Source organism: Nicotiana tabacum, chromosome 8 (genome assembly GCF_000715075.1).
Source record: "Nicotiana tabacum cultivar K326 chromosome 8, ASM71507v2, whole genome shotgun sequence".
Lineage (NCBI taxonomy): Eukaryota > Viridiplantae > Streptophyta > Magnoliopsida > Solanales > Solanaceae > Nicotiana > Nicotiana tabacum.
In genome coordinates this window covers 4217078-4239415 of record NC_134087.1, presented here as the reverse complement: position 1 = coordinate 4239415, position 22338 = coordinate 4217078, and the positions used below count along the sequence as shown (strand labels likewise).

The 22338-nt window shown below is 36.4% G+C and overlaps 1 protein-coding gene across 1 annotated transcript; it reads left to right on the top strand.

Moving 5' to 3' along the window:
- Positions 1-5422: 5422 nt before the first annotated feature.
- Positions 5423-17457, top strand: LOC107828181 (protein PHYTOCHROME-DEPENDENT LATE-FLOWERING-like). Its single transcript, XM_016655451.2, has 12 exons — positions 5423-5800; positions 7970-8012; positions 8164-8228; positions 8315-8395; positions 9493-9573; positions 10400-10561; positions 10634-10732; positions 10807-12182; positions 13489-13715; positions 13794-13942; positions 15126-15164; positions 15253-17457. Exons 1-12 carry the CDS (start codon positions 5627-5629, stop codon positions 16813-16815), a joined length of 4059 nt encoding a protein of 1352 aa, XP_016510937.2. The 5' UTR covers positions 5423-5626; the 3' UTR covers positions 16816-17457.
- Positions 17458-22338: the final 4881 nt, after the last annotated feature.

Below are 22338 nucleotides of genomic sequence, written 5' to 3'. Positions count from 1 at the left end.
CTACCCTTAACGAGAAGATTTTATACACAGAAATACTCTCGGCTCCTTTTTGACTTGTTTTGGATCACAAATTCCAAAAGTCTTCATCTCTTTTTTAAATTTCGTGCACAGTCAAACAGGTTCACATAAATTGAAACGGAGGGAGTAACAAATTACAAATGACATGTGAAGCACAAAGGTAGATCCAAGATTTAAATTCTATGAGTTCAGCCTTTAAGATTCTTAATATTGAACCCGTTATATTTTTAAAGTTATGTGTTCATACCCCTCATTGTTACAATTTTAGTAAAATTTTATACATATGTTTATGCACCGCGTCAAAATTACGGGTTCAATTGAACACATCGGAGTTACGCTAAATGCGCCCCGGTGAAGCACATCCGGGATGGAAACAAAGAAAACAAGTGCAGTGGGGAAGCATTCAGCATTCAAGTCTAGTATTCCTTTTGCTCCTGAGATCCAAATGAGTGCAGCAACATGATTAGCTGTTGCGAGGAAAATAATATAAAATACTGAAGTCAATTTTTGAATGAAAGAAAACCTTATGAAAGTCCACGAGATCAATAACCTCCTACTTTTATATTTAGTGATAATTTAACCACATAAATATCTATAATTTGTTTTAAATCATAAATTTTCAAAAGTCTTTCGTTATTAAGAACTCGTTTGGCTTAGCTGATTTAATTAGCTGATAAGCATTAGGTGCTGAAAAGTACTTTTAAGTGCTGAAGCTGATTTAAAAAACAAGCAATTACGTGTTTGGATAAAAGTGCTGAAATTAATAATAAGCAGCTGAAGAATTGGGTATACGAAGAGTTTTGTTTAAAAAAAATTATTTTAGGGATAGAATAGTAAATATTTTGGTCAAACCTAAAGTGTTTATAAGCTGAAATTTGATAAGCTGGGGGAGACCAACTTATGGCTTGTGGCTTATAAGCACTTAACTTATAAGCACTTTTAATTTTACAAAATGCGTAGATAAGTCAAAAAGTACGTATAGGCCAGTTTGACCAGCTTATAAGCTTAGTCAAACACCTTCTTAAGGTTGCTTGGTGGGACGGGCCTGAACCGGACCGGACCGGGCCCGCGGTCCTAACGGGCCTGGTGGGCCGGTCCTGGTGGTCCTGAGAAGCCCGTGACGGGCTGGTCTTATAGTATTAGCCCACGAGCCCGGGACCGTTTAGCCCGGGACCGTCAGACGGGCCTGGGCCGGTCCTGTCGGGCCTGGCGGGCCTAACGGGCCCAACGGTTTTTTTTTTATTTTTTTTAAAAAAATAAAATTCTCCAATGGCCATATTTAAAATCTAGCCGTTTGGGCTGAAAATATGACCGTTTTTAAGTTTAAAAAATGGTCATTTGGCCCCCAAACTTTATTTTAACCCCAAACTTTATATAATTACACTTTTTCCCATTTCTCAACTATAAATACCCCCTCATTCTTTCATTTTTATTCACCAATTCATCAGTATCTCTCAATATCTCTCAATCTCTCTCAATCTCTCTACTACAATTACTTAATTTATTGTTGAAATTTCATGAAAAATTGTGAAGTTGTTGAATTGAAGTTTTCAAGTGTTCAACGATTTTCAATTTTCAAGAAGTTGTTCGGCAATCCGGTAAACTCGTTTCAACTCTTACGTTTTAAGAATATATTTTTGTGTGGTTTAGTTTGCATAATTATAATTAATATGACATTTACTTTGAAAAAAATGTTTGGTAAAGGAAAAGATAAAACCGGTGAAAGTAGTGGCCAACCAACTACCCTTCCCCCGGCTCCCCGACCTAGAAAAGATAAGCAAGTTGAAAGTAGTCGTCAACCTAGACGTCCTCCTCCTTCTGTAATTCTTGATAGTGATCACCCTTGTTTTCAATTTACCGATAGTGAATTTTACCATAATGTTGCACCAGGTGAAAGATTAGATGATGAAATTATGAATGCTCTTTATCCTAATGAAACCATCTTAGAAAATAATGAGGAAAATGAGGATGATGATGAAACCCAAGCACCGGATTTAGATGATACACCTACTAGTCCTCTTAATAACCCAACTGATGCACCGGTCGACCCACCTGTAGAAACTCCTACTTTTAATAGAGAACCTGCTAAACGCCTAGAAACATCATTAGTTTGGAATTATTTTACTCAAGTAAGAGAACAAAATAAGGCTAAGTGTAAAACTTGTGGGAAATTAATGGTGCATAAATATACTGGAGACCGTAGCGGCACGGGTAGTTTGACTAGGCACATAAAAACACACCCTAGAGATAAGGCTAGATTTTTTCAAATGAAAGCGCAACTAGAGGGGACAGGTGTAGATTCTGCGGTTAACCCTAGTACAGGTTCAAATCTAGTTCAACCAGGAATTAACACTGTCACCGGAGGTATTTTATATTACGATCCAAATAGAGATCGTGAAGAATTAGCAAAGATGATTACTGTTATGTGCTTACCTTATACTTTTGCATCTAATCCTAATTGGGTTTATTATATTAGAAGAGTTTTTAATCCTACTTATAAAGGTTGGCCTCGCGCAACAGTTAAGAGTGATATTTATAAATTCAAACATGAATATGAACAATATTTGCGGTATTTATTTACTCATATACCTAATCGGATTTCTATTACTACTGATATTGGTAGAAGTGGTAATGATTGTGATTATCTAACTGTTACAAGTCATTGGATAGATGAGGAATGGATAATGCAAAAACGCATAATTGCATATAGAATAATTAATTTGCGTCACACAAGTAAGTTTATAGCTAACATTGTTGCAGATATTTGTAGATATTTTTGCTTTAGCGATAAAATAATGGCAATTTCAATGGATAATGCTTCTAGTAACACTAGTGCGATAGGCATGCTTACAACAACACTAAATCCTGCATTTACTAATATTTTCCATGTTAGATGTATTTGTCATATTTATCATTTAATTGTCGGTGATGGTATGCGAATATTAAACATAGAAATTGAAAAGGTTAGAATGACTCTTAATTGGCTTTTTTATTCAAACCGTAGAAGTAGACTTAGAGAGTATTTTAAAAAATGTGATGAATATGGGCTTAGAGAAAGAAAGGTTTCTAAACCTTGCCCGACTAGATGGAATTGTATGTACGAAAGTTTAGTAGTAGCATATGAATATAGAAACCCAATTAATGCAACGTTTAATTCTCGGGTAGGTGGTGAGGATGATGATGAAATGCTTACTACTCAAGATTGGACGAATGTTAAAATTCTTTTAGATTTTTTAGAACATTTTCAAATTGCTACAAATGCATTTTCTGGGCAATATTATCCTACTATTTCAAACTGTTTAGTTTATATTGCAGCACTATCTGATTTGTTTGTTGAATTTGGCGAGGGTGGGGACATTTATGAACTTGCTATAAATGAAATGAAACAAAAGTTTAAAAAATATTTTTTTCCTATCCCTCCTATTTATGGTCTTGCTGCAATGCTAAATTCTACAATGAAATTGGGAGGTCCTCATTTTTGGTATTCAAATATTTATAAGACTTTAGATCTTTCAAATGAGGAAATTGCTACACTTGCAGATGCAAAAGCTTCAATTAAAATTAATGCTCAAATAGTTTATAATGCTTATCAACTTGCCTTAGAGCATGCTAGGCCAACTATTTCAACCCCTACTTCGTCTAGCTCACAATCGTCTAAAAGAGTTGTGGGCTTAAAAGCTCTTAAATCTTGGTCGGAGTTCAGAGGTTCTCAAGGTGAAAATTATGATGAAACTTCACATCTAAATGAGATTCAAGTTTATTTGTCTCAGGGACTTGAAAAGGAGAATCCAGACAGCTCTTTTGATCTTTTGGAATGGTGGAAGGCAAGGGAAAAATATTTTCCGGTTCTTGCAAGGATGACTCGGGATATTTTATCAATTCAAGCTTCAACTGTTGCATCAGAGAGCGCTTTCAGTCAAGCAAGACTGCAAATAGGTGATCATAGAGCGTCTATGAGGGATAGCTTGGAAAAATCAGTACTGTTTAGAGATTGGATCCGCTCGGAAAGAAGAAACTTTGGAATTGCAGAAGCACAACCGGCGATAGATGAAGCTTATGAAGAAATGATAGCGGAACTTGCGGAGGATTCGGTTTCGCCCAGAAGTGGTGATGAACAAGCTTCTTTTCCACCACCACCAACGCAACCTCCTCCGAACCTTGAAGGATTTATGAGATTTGTTAGAGATAATACATAGACTAATATGTAACTTGTATTTTGGCACATCTTCCTTAGTTTTTTTCCTTCTAATGGTGGTATTAGTACCTTGTTGTGCTCATTCCATTGGGGGAAGGATGACTAAGAAAGATATGCCATTTTTGGTAATAAAATTTATTGCTTCTACCCTTGAATATCTTTTCGCAATATTTCTTTGTCTTTACTTAGAATTATTTATAAGCTACAATATATACATAACATACAATATATACTACAAGAAAATATATAAGAGAATATATATACATAAGATACAATATATATACTACAAGAAAATATATAAGAGAATATATATACATAAGATACAATATATATACTACAAGAAAATATATAAGAGAATATATATACATAAGATACAATATATATACTACAAGACAATATATTATGCGAATATATATACATAAGATACAATATATATACTACAAGAAAATATATTATGCGAATATATATACATAAGATACAATATATATACTACAAGAAAATATATAAGAGAATATATATACATAAGATACAATATATATACTAAAAGAAAATATATATACATAAGATACAATATATATACTACAAGAAAATATATAAGAGAATATATATACATAAGATACAATATATATACTACAAGACAATATATTATGCGAATATATATACATAAGATACAATATATATACTACAAGAAAATATATAAGAGAATATATATACATAAGATACAATATATATACTACAAGACAATATATTATGCATGACAATTTAGTGTTTTACTATTGTTTTGTTATTTTCTTTTTCGTCAAGCACTTTAATAATTAGATCTACATATATACTACATATATATTTTTAATATAGCCATGATACTACAAGAAATTGCCTTTAAAAAAAAACCGCTCGCTAGGCCCGCGAAGCCCACGAGCCCGGCCCGTTAAGCACAAGACCATGTGGGCTTAGGCCCGTCACGGGCCGGTTCCACCCATTGAGCCCACGAAGCCCGGGACCGCCAGAGCCCAGGCCCGGGCCAGAATATAGCACTACACCTTCTAAGTAAGATAAATATAAAGGGAATGGACTATCCGCAAGACCTTTCGGGTCAATACCAGCCCAAGAGCCCAATACTAATTTGGGCCTAAACTACCAAAGAATTGGATCATGAACTTCAACCTGGGCTTCCTTTTCAGTTCTCAATTCTCATGTTCTTCTTTTGCCAAAACTAAACAGAAGGAACTCCCAAAACGTCCCGACTCAGGTCCTCCCCAATTGGTCTCTGCATCAGCTCTGTGCTTGTTATTATGCCCAATACACAAGAGATTACTTCATCCACTGACTTAATTTGAAGCTTTTTTAATTTAATCATATAATTTTTCGTCAAGTCTCCGACGTCGGATCAGTCGGGGTTGTAAAATTCCGGCAATGGGGATTTCGTTTAAGGTCTCCAAAACCGGTTCAAGGTTCCGGCCCAAACCAATACAGCCCGAGACCTCAGCGTCTGCTGAAGAAGACGACGTCGCTTTTGAAGCTACCAAAGGAAGGAATTCTGTTCTTCCACAAAATGAATCCAATTCCGCATCTGCTGGAAAGCTTTCGGTAATTTTCTTATTCACATGTTCTGTAATTGGATATTGCACTCCCAATTTGTGCTTCTTTTACTGTTGCTATAGCACTCAATTCTGTTATTATTTTAGAATTTACCCTCTAATATCTTCTGGCAAAAAAAAAAAAAAAATTGAAATGAGTTGCACTTGAACTCACTTTTGCGATTTCCATAATTTTCTTTATGATCCATCCCACCCTATTTATTTCATTGTAAAACCATGAATGACTTCTGAACAGTATGTGACTATCTAGGGAAGTAAAATATAAAGGGGACATTTGGTTCCTGGACTAGTTATGCTGGGATCGTAATACATGGGTTATTATACTGTAAATAATATTACGGTGAATACTAATACAAAATTTTTATTTCACATTCTTTCCCATGTAGTAATAATGCACAATTTATATCAGGATTAGTTTTCTTATAGCAAACTAGACTAGCTCAAAGAGTATAGTTAGAATTTCCTAAACTTTATCTCGTGTATCTCGTGTATCTCGTCTACAGTTGATTTGGAGACTGTAGAAAACCTAAAAGCGTGAATGCACATGCAATAAAGGTAAATGGGACTCCTAAGCAGTGTTGTGAAGAGCGTGAAGCGAGGAAAAGCAACAAGCCCCTTTTCTCTTAAAGCTAGAAGCAAGAATCTCTTAAAGCTAGAAGCAAGAAGCGAAGCGCTCGCTTTTTTGAAGTGAAGCGGAATTGAAAAAAAAAATATTAAAATAAATACTGCATAGGCAGCACATGTAACTGTAAGCAAATGTCAATACTTCAATGTAAAAACTAAAAAGTAGCATCAATTAAAACACAAATGAGCATCCTATTCTTCTACAATATTGTCAAATTCTTGTATTCCACTATCATTATTCTATTGCTCGTCATCTTCTTCAACTTCTTCTTCTTCAACTAGGGACAAAGGATAAAGGATATGAAAAAAATGCAGTAAGTATACGAAGAAGGGCAGTATAACTAAAACGAAAAAATAGGCAGCATTTCAATCTTTTTATCACTGAAACAGTGTAAGAAAATGAAGAAGAAGAAGAGGAAAAGAATGAGAAAGAAGAACTGAAGGGGAAAAAAAATTCGCCAGCATTTCGCTGCTATTTGGATGCTGAAACAGTGAAAGAAAAAGAAGGAAGAGGAGGAGGAGGAGGAAGAAGAAGAAGAAGAAATCATCACATGCCTGGGGCCAAACTTGATGATCTTGAAGTTGAAAAGTGTAGAAAACTTGAACCCTAGGTCGCCTCTTTCTTTCTCTGTTGCTGCTGCTCGATGGTGTTTTTAAAAAAAGACAGCTCTTTTAATTAAATATGTTGGCAGCCCAGTTTTAAAGAGAAGCGCTCGCTTCTTAGTTCTTACGCTTCGCATCGCTTCATCGCTTCTCGCTTTTTCAGTGGAAGCGAGCGCTTTTGTAAATCTGCTACGCTTCAGCTAATAGAAGCGCCAGATACCTCGCCTCGCTTCACTTCTCGCTTTAAGCGAGGAAGCGCTCGCTTTTTACAACCCTGCTCCTAAGTAATGAAATTTAATAATGAAAGCACATAAATGATACCAAACTTTTAGCAAGATCAAGTTGGAGTTCTAAAATGTGGTTTAGTGAGAGAACCTAGTTGTCAGCTTGCTGCAAATGGTTATTCCCTAATAGACAGTTGCTTGACTCATTTTCACTAGGGGAGCTCTTGGTATAGGAGCTTTAGTTTTTAGATTTTTTCTCCTTTTCTTTTGAGGACGTGTTGTTATCCCCAATCCTCGTAAACACCCCAGGAAAAAAGGATCTTTCTTGCTTCATAAAAAAAGGATCTTTCTTGACACAGATAATCCCTTTTCCTTGGGCTATGTAGCAATGAAATGGCCAATTATCAGTTATGGACCATGGCATCTCATATTTATCTCTACTTAGTGGAGGGGATGAAATGGGATATCTATAGATCATGCAACTAAATGTCTTTTTCTTTTTTATGACAATCATTTTGGTGAGTGAAAGATAGATGAATCTGTGTATTGTTTGTCACTTGGGGATAGAGGGAGCATTCATAAACTTGATAAAGATTGAGGGACACAAATAATTTTTGTGATATTCTGTTCAATCATTGTAGATTATGTTTCTTTTGAAAAATCTCTCAAATTTCTTATTTCACTGATAACATCCTCGTCTGCCACAGGGTGACGTTGTTCATGGGAGCAAGGATGTTACCGGAGTCCCTGGTAAGTGAAGATCTTGTGAAAGACTTCATGTATATTGGGAGGACAAGTGACTCCATCCATTCTCCCGTTATCTTACCATTTTTCATATCTTTATGTCAAAAGTAAATGCATTTCTCAGTGTTCAGCTGTGCTTATTGTGTTATATGAGCAGATAATGAAGTTTCCTTTTCATTGTGCCTTTTCCTGGATGGATATTCTTTTGGGAAGCCCTCCGAGGTTTGTTATTAATCATCCTATAGTGGCAATATAGTGGTTGTCTGGCTTTTTGGCTGAGAGTCTTATGTCTTCCTTCTTGATTGCAGAATGATTATGGGCATCAAGTCTCTGAAAATGTTCCGAAATTATTGCATCCATATGATAGAGCATCTGAAACTCTCTTTTCAGTAAGTGTACTGTCAGCTTTCTTTTTCTCTTTTTTTCTTATCTCTCTCTATCTCTGGGTGTGTGGATAATCTGTTGCTTCGTCCCGAACTCTTTTTTAACAATTAATTGCATCAATAGCAAAAGAAGATAGTCTGTAAAATCTGTACAAATTGGGATTGTTGTTCAACCACAATCATCTATCAAGTTCTTCCAACTACTATACCAAAGCAATTCTCTCTTTACACCAAATATATAACTGAAACTATGATATTTTTATTCTTAATTTACTCGCACGAGACAACTTTCTACTCATCCCAAATATGTCAAAAGAGACACAATGGCTGTTCTCCGAACTGCATACATTGGTAACCTCCAATGCCTGTCTTTAGTAGCACCAAGAGAAAAGCCCGGGGTCCGTATCCGTGATGTAAGGCTCCCATGGACCTGTAGTTGGTGTCCACTCTTTGTCTTTACAAATGATTTGCTTCCTCTTCCTTAGATTATGCGCCACTAAGGTCGCATCCTGCACTGCACTACCAAGTGAAAAAGAACTGCTCTCTGTGGTGGTATCCAAAAATAACAGTCAGCACCTATCTCTTCTCCGTGGCTTCTATTAATTCCATGTATTTAGCACCCGACTTCCTCCATATCCTCTTGTCTTCCCTTGGGGAGCTTGTAAAATTTTGTTCTTCAGTTAGTGCTTAGTCACAGCTGTTTAGCTATTAGCAAACAGTAGTTTATTTTCCTGCAATTCTAGTATGATTGAGAGACAGAAACGTAATGTTCATTTTTGAGTGGAACTTTTCTGCCTATGTACTTTTGATCTGCAAAAACTTTGTGGTTTGGTCGTCTTTCATTTGGATTGTAATTAGCTTTTGTAATAATAAGTCGAGTCAATATTTAATTAAACTGGAGGAGTGAAAGCCACTTTCTTTTGGGAATGCTTACCAATATCAAAGCCATTCCGTTTGTCACTCTTTTCCTTTCGAGGAGGGACTTCGCTTCACTCTTCCTGAAGAAACCAAGTTTGTGGTTACATAAATGATAACCGGCTTTTACAAAGTTCGGTCTAGTTTTGTTATCTAATATTTTATTTTGTATATTTGTGCACGTGGAGGCAATTGAGTCTGGACATCTGCCCAGTGATATTCCGGAGGATATACCTCGCAAGTTTGTTGATGGGACCCTAGTCTGCGAGGTAAGGTTTCTGGTTCCAGAAGAGCAACTTTGATTATATCTCCTATAAGATTTAAGAGATGCTAGTAGACCAGCTTGTTCTTATGAAATAATGCTCCCTCCCTCACAAAATGAATGAGGGAATTGGAGTGCAAGAGTTAAAGCATCTAATATTCAGTTTGGATTAGGACATCGATTTTTCAATTCTTTTGAAATATAGTTACATATTTGGTAATGCATAAAAGATATTATAAATCATAGTGTTGTATATTTAAAATATTCTGGCACATTTAAAATTATCCTTATAAAATAAAAAGTTATTACTCCCCAAGTATTATTTGTGTCGTATAAATGGGAGAGGGAGTATTAGATTATGGGTTCAGAACTTCTAATTCTGCATCTTTACTTTAAGGGAAGAGATTAAAACAGAACACTCTCTTTTAACTGGATGCCAATCACTCAGCTTTGTCCTTGACTTTATCTTTTTACCTCGAAAATAGAAGTCTTCAATTTACTGGTTTGGCGGTTTTCACTATAGAATTGGTTATTGTACTTCATCATCGTCTTTTTCCTACTGAAGACTTAAACTTTGTTACCTTCTACATTTTCTTTCTTCTTCTTCTGAAGTGACCGTGGAAACAGCCTCTTGCAGAAATGCAGGGTAAGGCTGCGTACAACAGACCTTTATAGTCCGGCCCTTCCCCGGACCCCGCGCATAGCGGGAGCTTAGTGCACCCGGCAGCCCTTTTTCCTTCTGAAGTGACGCTCTCTGTCCCTTTCCCTATCACTTACACAAAGATTTAGGGTAGTCTTTCATTTCTTAATTAGAGATGGGATTACTATTGCAGGTGCGAGATTATCGGAAGTGCTTTTCTGAAGCTGGACAAAATGTGCCTTCAGCCACTGGTTGTCCCATTATTAACAGAATTTGTCTAAAAATGTCTCTTGAAAATGTGGTGAAGGACATTCCGCTGATTTCAGATAGTGCTTGGACATATGGTGATATGATGGTTAGTAAGATCGACTCTTCTTAGTGGCATTCAAATGGTTTGTATTTTAGAGAATATTTATTTATACTGTAGGAAATGGAATCCCGGTTATTAAGAGCCCTACAACCACAACTTTGCTTGGACCCAGCCCCAAAGTTAGACAGGCTCTGCAACAACCCAGCCTCCTCAAAGGTAGTGTGCTTTTATCCATCTTCATGTGGTAAAAGGAGCTCATATATGTAAACTGTGCTGTGTACTGTTTGCAGTTAACGTTGGGTATAGGCAATTTAAGGAGGAGAAGACTAAGGCAGCTTCCAGATGTTATTGCCACATCTAATGATAAAATCCATGGGAAAAATGTTTGCATAGATAGAGTGCCCGAAAGTTCAAGGTCAGGAGATGGTGGACAGCTTGTGTCGCAGCCTGCTCATGAGAATCTGAACCCACAAAATAATGGACCAAGCAATATGGTGGCACTAAGAAGTAACAGTTTTGGGTCTGAGGCCTCTATTCCAGCATCGCCTTCCGTATCGCACCAAGCAAAGTATCAAATGGGGGTTTTGAGTCCAAGAATCATGCAGGACCATAGGTCAGGAGTTTTAAATGCATCGGCAGCTTCTCCTGCTGGGCCAGACATGATGCTCTCATATACGGATGCTATGAGCTCTGGTGCTGCTTCTTTACATGGTAAGAGAGAGAATCATGATGGCCAAGCTTCTCCTCTGTCCTTAAATAAGAGGGCAAGGTTTACACATATGAGTGCTGATTCCAATCAACAGCAACTTGTAGGAGGACAAATAGATGGCTCTCAGGCTCCAGATTTGCACTGGAAGAATCCTTTATTACAGCAGCATTCAGTTCCCAGGGGAATTCCATATGCTAATACAAGCATGCAAAAGTATCAGCAACAGATGTTTGAAGTGGGTCTGAACCAGGAAGCTGGAACAATGCCATTCACTGCAGGACAGCAAGGAATAAAGTATAACTTAAAGGAAGAGCCTGCTGAGGTAGAGAGATTGGACAAATTGGAGCCAGGAAGGACTAAAAATGAGATGCAGGTGGTGGAATCGGATATGAACCTTATGGTTTCCCAGCAGGCCCGACTTCAGCAGAGACTGCCTCAGCAGTTTATACGATCTGGCTTCCCTCAGGCACCCTGGAATGGCCTCGGTCAGCCTCTTGAAAATAGTCTCCGGAAAGAGGATCCATTCCAGAACAGGAAATTAGTGCAAAGTCCTCGTGTTTCTGCAGGAGGTTTGCCTCAATCTCCTTTATCGTCCAAGTCTGGAGAGTTTTCTAATGGTTCAATAGGAGCTCAGTATGGTGCTGCTGTGACTAGTGGACTAATACAATCACTGAAGGAGAAGCAAGCAGCCACATCTGCTGCTCCTGCTGGTGGCACAACATCTATGACTTCTAGCGCCAATGATTCCATGCAGCGGCAACACCAGGCTCAAATGGCTGCAAAACGGAGATCCAATTCTGTTCCTAAGACCCCCATGATGAGTGGAGTTGGTTCTCCTGCCAGTGTCAGTACCATGAGTCTTCCAATAAATGCAAGCAGTCCTCCTGTAGGATCTGCACATTCAGCTGACCAAATCATGCTTGAAAGGTTCTCCAAAATTGAAATGTTGACAACTAGGTATGTTTTGGGACATTTTTGTGACCATTTAAATTAGCTGTCTCTTTGAATCAGCGCAAGTTTATTATGTTCAATAGAGCACGTAAATTGTGTCATCTTGGGTCAGAGGACACACCACTCCGCATGCATGTGTTACCTTTTGGTAATTGGTTTATTCAAAATAGTCATCTGTGACTGTATTCCATCCTTATAAGGAGCTGATTGGTTCAATATCTCTGGTCTAGAAGTGCCATACTTATAACAACAGAAGCTGTCTTATGTGGGACAAACAAGGTTACTGGTAGACGAGAAGAGTGTGTATGTGCATGTGTGTGGGGGTGGGTTTGGGGGGTGTGGAACTAGAAGAGTGGCTGCTCTGATATTCATAAAATTTTCTGCTAAACCTCACATATGCTATACTTGTACGAGAATGTAAAAACGTAATCAAAGGTTTATGTTGAAAAAAAGGTAGAGTTAACAGCTGCTTTGTCATGTTCCCTATTTCTTGAACGACAACTGGAGGAGAATAATTGAGACCGAATTAAGTAAAATTTTAAACTCTTTGCCCGGTTTCTTGCAAATTATGCAAAATACCATCATGTGAATGCACAAAGATGACAAGGCTCGAAAAGAAACATGGTCCCTATTCTGCCGAGTTGGACTCTTGCTGCTTTTTCAAATTCATTATCGTGCTATACAGTGCAGATTTGATGTAAATTATCTGATCACTTTGATATGGTCCAAAATACGGACAAGACAAAACATGGGATGGAGGGATAACTAAATCTTTTTTCCTGGTCTCTGTTTTGTCTTTCTCTGTCATTCCTACAGTAATGATCATGGTTTTTCTTTTGGGATAAAATTGATCATGCTCTTTAACTTTTCTATTTTACAGCTTAAGTTGCCCTTTTGGTTTCTTCACTGCTTTCTTCTTGCACCCTTTAAGTTTTAGCTAAACCCAAATATCTGCCTCTAGCCCAACGATTATGCCTGAAATGTGTTGCAAAAGGCATCCAATGCTGACATCTGAATTTATATCTGTATTACTTAATTGGTGTTGATAAAAACTTGTACATAGAGCTCTGGTTGGAGTGATGACTTACAACTTCACATATCACCCCTGCCTCTCTCTCTCTCTCTCAATTAGTTCTTTAAAACCCCTTGCTTATTCAAGTCAAATAAAGTAATCTTTTACTTCAGATGTAATGTATATCTTCTTATTTATCAGCTTGCGTTTTTAACTATGTAATTTTCTTAGCCACTGTGCCTAAAGCACGATATTTACTCTTATTGAAAATCTTCAAAGGCTTAAGTCTCTGAATTTCAGGTTTCAACTTAATCCCAAAAAGAGTAAGGTCGAGGAGTACTCTAGCAGGAAGCCAAATGCCTTTCCTACTCAACAGCTGCTAACTCATCTTTCCAATGATTCAAACAATGAGAATGTCAAGGATGAATCTTCCAAAATGTCATTGTCAAAATCACTAGTAGGTGGCAGTACGAATGTTTGCAAAACAAGAGTCTTGACTTTTCTGCAGACAGAGCGCATACTTCAAGGTCTGTCTTAATCCACTCTCTGTCTGTATCATTTGCTTTATTTGTAACTGACTTTGACTGCTTGATGTTATCTACTAGGAAATGGTTTTTCATATGTTCCTAAGGTGCGGACCAGAATGATCATGTCAGAAAAGCCGAATGACGGCACTGTGGCAATGCATATTGGAGAAATAGAAGATGCTGAATACTTTACTGCTGAGGATTACCTCCCAACACTGCCGAATACGGTGAGTTCTGAGCACACTATTTGTTTTTTATGGCACAGACTGGATACCCTCCTCTTGTGTTGTCCACTCGTATTACTTAATCAAGTAGGATGAGTTTCCGTTCTAAAGCCAGCTGTTGTGAGCTGAATTTAAAATTTCAAAGCTATATGAAAAATTGGAAACAGCCTCTCTACCTGCATTAGGTGGGGGTAAGGTCTACGTACAGACTACCCTCTCCAGACCCCACATGTGGGATCAACCTGGGTTTGTTGTTGTTGTAAAAGCTATATGGAAACCCTGAAAAGTGAAGTGGAAGAATGATAAGCAGTCCATAACTCCTGATCTAGCTTCCAATATGGTGGAACTTTCAAATTCCATTTCTGCTAGCATGTGCCAATCTTAATGTTGCAAATCTGTCCAATACTCATTGGAACTCATTAAATTTGGCTTGAATCTATTCAAGGCTAGCAGTTGGATACTTTGATCAAACCAGCACTAAGATGGTATGCTGGTATTTACATCAGAAAAGCAAGAGTGTTGTCCCTTCTAGTTGGGCAGGAACTAATAAAATCTATCATTGTTTCAGCATCAGTGACATATTTAATTTAAATGAAGGCAAAAATATACAGTCAGTTAGATATTGTAACCCTTTCAGCTTTGTTTTAATTAGAAAAGGTCATATTGAGCTAGAACTTATAGTTGTTCAAGCTATCTTGCTATAGCAGCTAGGTTGAGTAGAAATTTCGTCATGCTGATCAGGTTTGAATTGAACTATGGTGTATAACCTTCCAAGTATCTCATAAGGCGAGGTATCCTGAAATACTGACATTTATTAATCAAATCTTAGGATCAGTTGATCAAATATTTAATGACAATTGCCTTTCATACGCATTTATCGATCTTTGATGATGTTCACGACAGATGAATTCTGGATTTTAGACATTTAATTGGATTTCTCTAAGCAAAGTCTTAGTAAAGCGAGTAACAGAAATAACTAGGTGTAATTTTACGAGATGCTCAAGAGACATCAATTCGTGGATATGGTAAGGTGTATCTGAAACATGGAGAACTGGAGAGCTCATGGTAGCTTCTAAAGAGTCGTCTTTCATTTGTTTCAACCATTTTAAATTGGGATGCCAGTGGAAGAAATTTACAGTACTCTCATGCATTTCTGATTCTTATGCCTGAAATTTTCTTGTGACAGCACTTTGCGGACTTGCTTGCAGCACAATTTAGTTCACTGGTAAGTTAACTGCGTAAAATAGAAATTGCTAAGGATCAACATTGCTCCAGCTACTTGTCCTTATATTGCCTCACCAATGTGTTTGCAGATGGTACGCGAAGGATACCTTGTGGAAGATCATGTCCAACCAAAACCAATCCGCATGAATCGTGCTTCAAGTAATCAAACTAACGTGCCAGGAATGCCACCAAATGGGGCAGGAGCTGATCTGCAGCAATGCTCTGAAGGGGTCTCTGGTCAGTTGTCCAATGAGCTTGCAAGGCCCTCTAACAGTATTAATTCGTCAGTAAACTCACCCCAGAACATGCAAGGCCAGAGAATACTGCCTCCTGGGAATGCTCAAGCATTACAGATCTCTCAAGGACTCCTAAATGGGGTTTCAATGCCTTCTAGACCTCAACAATCTGATCCATTAGCCCCTCTGCAGCGGCAGCAGCAGCAGCAGCAACAACAACAACAGCAGCAGCAGAATCAACATCCTCTGATACAACAGCAGCATCCACAGTTACAGAGATCTCAACTAATGCTTGCTTCGAATCCAATTGCGCAGTTAAATACAGTTGGCCAGAATTCCATGCAGTTGGGTAATCAAATGGATATCAAAGCATCCCCAATGCAACTTCAGCTATTACAACAGCAACAGCAACAGCAGCAGCAACAACAGTTGCAATCACAACAATCCCAGCCACAGCATTCACAAATGCAGAGGAAAATGATGATGGGCCTTGGTAATGTAGGTATGGGGAACATTAGCAATAACATCGCTGCACTTGGTGGTCTTGGTAATGTTATGGGCATGGGAGGTGTAAGAGGAGTTGGTGGACCTGGAATTTCAGCTCCAATGGGAGCCATGGCTGGCATGGGCAGTATATCTCAAAACACAATAAATCTGAGCCAGGCATCTAATATAAGTAACACAATCAGCCAACAACTTCGTAGTGGGGCTCTCACTCCGCAACAAGCTGCGCTCATGCAAACCAAGCTGAGAATGGCACAAAACCGAACAAATTTGTTGGGGAGCCCACAGTCAAGTTTAGGTGGTATTACGGGAATTAGACAAATGCATCCAAGCTCTGCTGGTCTTTCGATGTTGAGCTCCCTAAACCGAGCTAATATCAATCCAATGCAGCGACCAGCAGTGGGTCCAATGGGTCCGCCAAAGCTAATGGCAGGTATGAATCTTTACATGAACCCGCAGCAGCAGCAGCAGCAACAGATGCAGTTACAGCAGCAACAAATGCAGCTACAGCAGCAGCAACATATACAACAGCAGCAGCAATTGCAGCAGCAGCAGCAGCAGCAACAGCAACAGCAGCAAGAGACAGCTTTGCCTCTACAGGCTGTAGTTTCACCTCCTCCAGTGGGCTCTCCATCAAATCCAACTATCCCTCAACAAATGAATCAAAATTCCCAGCAGCCACAGCAGCAACAGCAGCATCAACAGGCCAGCCCGCAGCAGATGAACCAACGAACTCCTCTCAGCCCACAACTGAGTTCAGGGGCTATTCATCCTATGAGTACTGGCAATCCAGAAGCATGTCCAGCAAGCCCTCAGTTGAGTTCACAAACCTTGGGGTCAGTAAGTAGTATAACCAATTCCCCAATGGAGTTACAAGGTGTGAACAAGAGTAATTCAATTAATAATACCTAATTGAGATGGAAGCTGCAACTCCTTTGAAACTGTAAGGTGTTGGTGTTTCACCCCTCCCATGTCTAGGCATACATCTCGGCAGGTTATGGTGATGAAACGAATAGGCGCCTCTTGCCAATGCTTGTTGGAACAGTTGTCTTTGAAGATTGTGGAACATGGATCGTCTGGTTTATTGAATCTCAAAAAGTGAAACCATTCTGGTAAACCAAAAAGTACTTGGAAATAACTTGCAAATTAATTTCTTTTTGCTTGGGGGAGTGAAGAGGCAGCTTTTATCTCCTGAGCGGGCTGAACGTACTCATGCTCAGATGTCGATCTCTGATAAGCTGGTAGAGCAACTGATACTCTTAAGTTTTATTCATAAGTTTGGGTATTCTTTACGAGATATCCAATTCAATTGTCTGGATATGTTGTGATCAAATCATGTTGTAGTTCAATATGATCCTTGGTAGCAGATTATAGTTCACATCAAAACATTTGTAACCTGGTCGATAAGCGTGTAAATGAGCACGATGTTTATGTATATATAGTTTCTTATTTTCCTGGTCAAAGAGTCAGAGTAGTTTGACCAGAATCTAAACGTTTGATATATCTATATATTTATATAAAGCTGGGAATAGAAAAAGTAACTTTGACACTCTCTAATGCTAGGATTCCTATTTATCTATTCTCTCTTTCTTTTGGCATTTTTCTCTTAGTTTTTCCTGAAAAAATGGCAGAAAAAAAAATACCCTACTTATGTTATCATTTCATTAATTTCTTTCCTCATTATTTTGGCCACACCAAGAGGTTCTAACGTATGAGTTAAAATATGTTTTTAACTTAGAAACTTCATTGTCACACTGTATATAACCTTCTATGCGAAAGTAGTTAGTGACAATTCACCCTTAGTTGGTAGATGGAGGTGGAATTAGGTGGATTCACGTGGTGGTCATGAGCAGCATAGAAGGCGGAGAAGAGAATAAGATGGCGGTTTGATTTATTTTATCGGGTATGTCTGTCTAGTTCTGGACACAATCAGTTGATCATTTTAGAGAAATTTTCACAAAGCTATGTTTAGTGGTTATTAGCTAGTTGTAGCTACCATTTACTATATTACTTCCTAAAGCTATGTTTTCAGGTTTTTTTATAGTGTATTCGATGTATTTAAGCTACTGTATTCATGAATATAGTAGGGGATTACAACTAGACAGATTATTAGATTCGACTGTATTCACGGCATGAAACACAAGATTACAACTCGACAGATTATTGTATTCGACTATATTCACGATATGTATTTGTGCATACAGTAATGTAAATAGCGGAGTTCATGGTCTATCCAGCTGTTTTTAAACGGAAAGTGAATCAATTAATATAATAGACTCCTAATATAACTCAAACTCAATTATAACACACAAAATTTGTATTTCTAGTTATAAAAAAAGATTCTCAATCTAAAAACACTCCAAAAACATAGCAATCTTCAGAGAAATTATGTAATTACATTGAATATAGTTAAATACATAAAAATACATTGAATACATGATAGCAGGTCATTTATAGTGCAAAAACATATGAATCCATACTGCAGATACATTTGAATACATATATACATCTGAATACATAAAATATATTAATTAAAAAAACATATGAATACATTCTTGGAATACAGCGGGATACATTGAAATACAATGGAAAATAGACAATGAATACAATGAATTACATAGAATACAACAAGATACATTGAAATACAATCAAAAATAGGTAAGAGACTCTTCAAGTTGCTCAGCCCTAAACTCCACCGTTTTTGTTCAAGAACAACCCTAATGTCGTCTCGTCAAGAGGGCCGCGATTCTGACTCGAAACTCTCAAAATTTGGCGCAAAAACGAAAGAAATTCCTTATTTTCAATAGCAGATTGTCTTCTTTTGTTAATAATTGCAAATTTGATAGATAAAGAAAAGCAGCAATGGAGGTGGTGATAGACAAGAGTTGCAGTGGCCATATCCAGATTTCATTGCAAAGCAACAACCATCAGAATGGGGTGGATCTTTCTCTTTAGGGCTTGATTTCGACATTGATTCAGAGCCCCAGCCCACTGACAATGAAAATTTCACGAGACAATGGAGATGAATCAGTGGGGAATAGTGGTTGCATTCATGGAGAAAGACTGGCGTTGAGAGAGAGAGAGGGGGTGGAGAAAAATCTGAAAGAATGAGAGAGAAAAATAATACAAAGAGTATTTTATGGCTTAAGGGTAGGAGATAACCGTAAATATATATTTGGCTATAAAAATCAAAGAGTATAATTTTTTAGAAGGATGTTTATTTAAAATAAATAAGATATCAACCTTTGCTACATGAGGTTCATTGTTTCCTTCCCATAAGGCATAAATTCCATATTGTAGTGTTAATACAATATTTGTTCTGAAATCACGTTTAACACGATATACATATATAATGGATTGCCAAAATAATCGATATAATTAAGATTTAGCAATAGCTAATTTCTTCATCATTAGTTAAAAGTTATCAGAATATTTACATCTCTTTTTTTTCTACTTTTTGATGTAATATGTCTGTAACTCCTATTGATAAACATATTACTTAAATTGAGGACAATATTTATTCATTTGGCAGTTCTAAAAGTAGAGTAATTACCAAAAATAAAATAAAATTAGTAGTACACCTATCTCTTTGATCATCAATAGTATTTATCTTCTATAATTTTTTTATGTTGACATTTTAGTTTTTTATTTTTGAAATGACTCATTGCACTCTACCCATATTTTAATTCTGAAATCCCTCAACAATTTTAATCTAATTGATTTCTCTCTCTCTCTCTCTTTCATTTTTCATTTACTTTTCTTTAAGAAATATTTTTCAAATGTCTCAAATATAGTTACAAATAAATACCACATAAAAAATTATATATGTATCTTCTATATTTTTATTTTATGTGTTGACATGTTTAGGGTTTTTTATAAATGACCCATGGCACTCTACCCACATCTTAATTCTGAAAATCCCTCTACAATTTTAATCTAATTGATTTCTCTCTTCTTCTTTTTCATTTTTCATTTATTTTTTCTTTAAGAAATATTTTTCAAATGTCTCAAATATAGTTACAAATAAATACAACTTTAAAATTATATATGTATAATAATTATAAATTCTGTGTACATATAGGTATGGTAATTATATAAGAGAGAAGACCATAACTCTTTAATTATAAATGCTATTTACATATAAATCAGATCGCTAATAAATATTAATTATTTACAATATTTTATTATGAACAACCAAAACTTTAGAGGACTTATGCAACATATTTGTTTTCTCTCCAAATTAAGTGTTGGCTTATCTTTCTCAATTGAGAGGACTTTACCTCAAGAACTTTATTGTTGTAATTTGACAAAAAAGTATATAATTTCTTCCAAGCATAGACAAGATGACTTGTCACTTCTCTTCGACCAAAAATCCTATTTATTTTATTGTAAAAGTAAATGTTGTAATATTTACTGCTCCAACTCATTCCTATTCTTTATTGTAAAAAAAGTTATAATCGCAACATTTACTACTCCAGTCATTCCTATTCTTTATTGTAAAAATATTACAATCTCAATATTTACTACTCCTTTCATTCTTATTCTATATTGTAAAAAGTTTAAATTCTAAAAATATTTACTACCCAACCTTTTATATTCCTCCGTGAAAAAGAATGATATGAAAATATATAACAGAGAGTAGTCTTTTGGATATCATTTTAGGTAGAGTTTGGAAAGGTTTTAACAACAACAACAACTCAGTATAATCCCACTTAGTGGGGTCTGGGGAGGGTAGTGTGTACGCAGACCTTACCCCTACCCTAGGGTAGAGAGACTGTTTTTAAATAGACCCCCGACATCCTTCCCTCTAAGAACTTCCCACCTTGCTCTTGGGGAGACTCGAACTCACAACCTCTCGGTTGGAAAGGTTTTAAGTCAATACAATTTCCTACAAATGAAAAACTCAGAGAAATTAGACTTAGCTCCTTAAAAGATTATGAATTCTTCAGTTTTCCCTTCCCTGCAATTCCAGAAATTTATATATGTAAATTTTTCATATTTTTAGATTATTATCATGTGTGTGCATACCTATACAAAAACACTTATTAATACATCGAGCTTTACATTCACTTTCATGAATATTTTATATAGTATTTAGCTAATTTTTGTTGACAAATATAAAGGTGTGAGTGAATGATTTAGCTTCTGACTTTAAAAAGAAGTATGATTTGGAATATTGTACTATTTCATTTTTGTTATGGTTTGTTCTGTTTCTATCCCGAAGGGGTAGGGGTAAGGTCTGCGTACATTCTACATTTTCCAGACCCCACTAGTGAGATGATTATTGGGTTGATGTTGATGTATGGTTTGCTCTGTTTGTACTTTATTGTATTATATATAATACAATAAAGTATTATATATAATACAAGTTGAGGGGTATGTAATTTTGGTAAAAACATACACACAATTAGTGTTTATATCAAATAATAAACAAAACATGTATTTTCTATATACATTTACCACTTAACTATAGCTAAATAATGTGTATCGGCTTTTTAGTTTTTTAAATACTAAAGTTAAATTAGTTTGTTTGATGTAAACACCTGAATAATTATGAAAGTGTTAAAATTTAACTTAATAATAAAAGCTAAAGAGATAAATATTTATATACATATATATTAAAATACTAAATATACAACAAAATGTTCAAATAAAGAGATCAATTTTCTTTAAACTTTAAAAGACTAACAATCTTTAAGTGATGAAAAATAAATGATAAGAGTAATAATAAAATACACTAAGGGTGTGTTTGGTACGAAGGAAAATATTTTACGGAAAATGTTTTCCAATTTCTCATGTTTGGTTGACTTAAATATTTTGGATGTTCCTTATGAACTCATTTTTCTCCAATTGGAGAAAAATATTTTCCTTATCAAGAGAAGGAAAAACATTTTGCAAAACTCCTTCTCAACTTTCCCCACCCTCACCAACGCACTCCACACCCTCTCTTCAAAAAAAGCTTTTTTTTTTCTTCAAATTTCAGTTTTTCCGTTACTACCCACCCTACTACCCCTCCACCCCACCCCACCCCACCCCCTCCTCCCGCAAAAAAAATTATTATTTTACCTTTTTTTTTGAAATTTCAAATTCTTGTTTTTTCGTTTTTTTGCACCACCTTCTCCGACCTCCCCACCTGCCCCCCACCCCCCAATTTTTTTTTCTTACTTTTTTTTGTAATTCCAAATTTCTATTTTTTTCGTTTTTCTTCCCCACCCCCCTGGAAAAAATATTTTTTAAATATATTTTTCAGTTTTAATTTTTTAATTTATCGGTTTAAAGGTTTAAAATTTTACAAGTTCCAAAGTTATGAGTTTGGAGGTTTATGTATTTGGAAGTTTATAGGTTTAGAAATTACAAAGTTTGTACGTTCGAAATTCCGCGGTTTCAAAAGTTTAGCGGTTCGAAAGTTTATGAAATTTGTGGGTTCGGAAGGTT

What these genes read in the sequence shown, in the direction of transcription:
- LOC107828181 (XM_016655451.2), top strand. Translation starts at nt 5,627, where the DNA reads ATGGGGATTTCGTTTAAGGTCTCCAAAACCGGTTCAAGGTTCCGGCCC. An exon ending in CATCTGAAACTCTCTTTTCA is followed by an intron (nt 8,396 to 9,492) that starts GTAAGTGTACTG and finishes GTGCACGTGGAG; the next exon opens with GCAATTGAGTCTGGACATCT. An exon ending in ATTGAAATGTTGACAACTAG is followed by an intron (nt 12,183 to 13,488) that starts GTATGTTTTGGG and finishes TCTGAATTTCAG; the next exon opens with GTTTCAACTTAATCCCAAAA.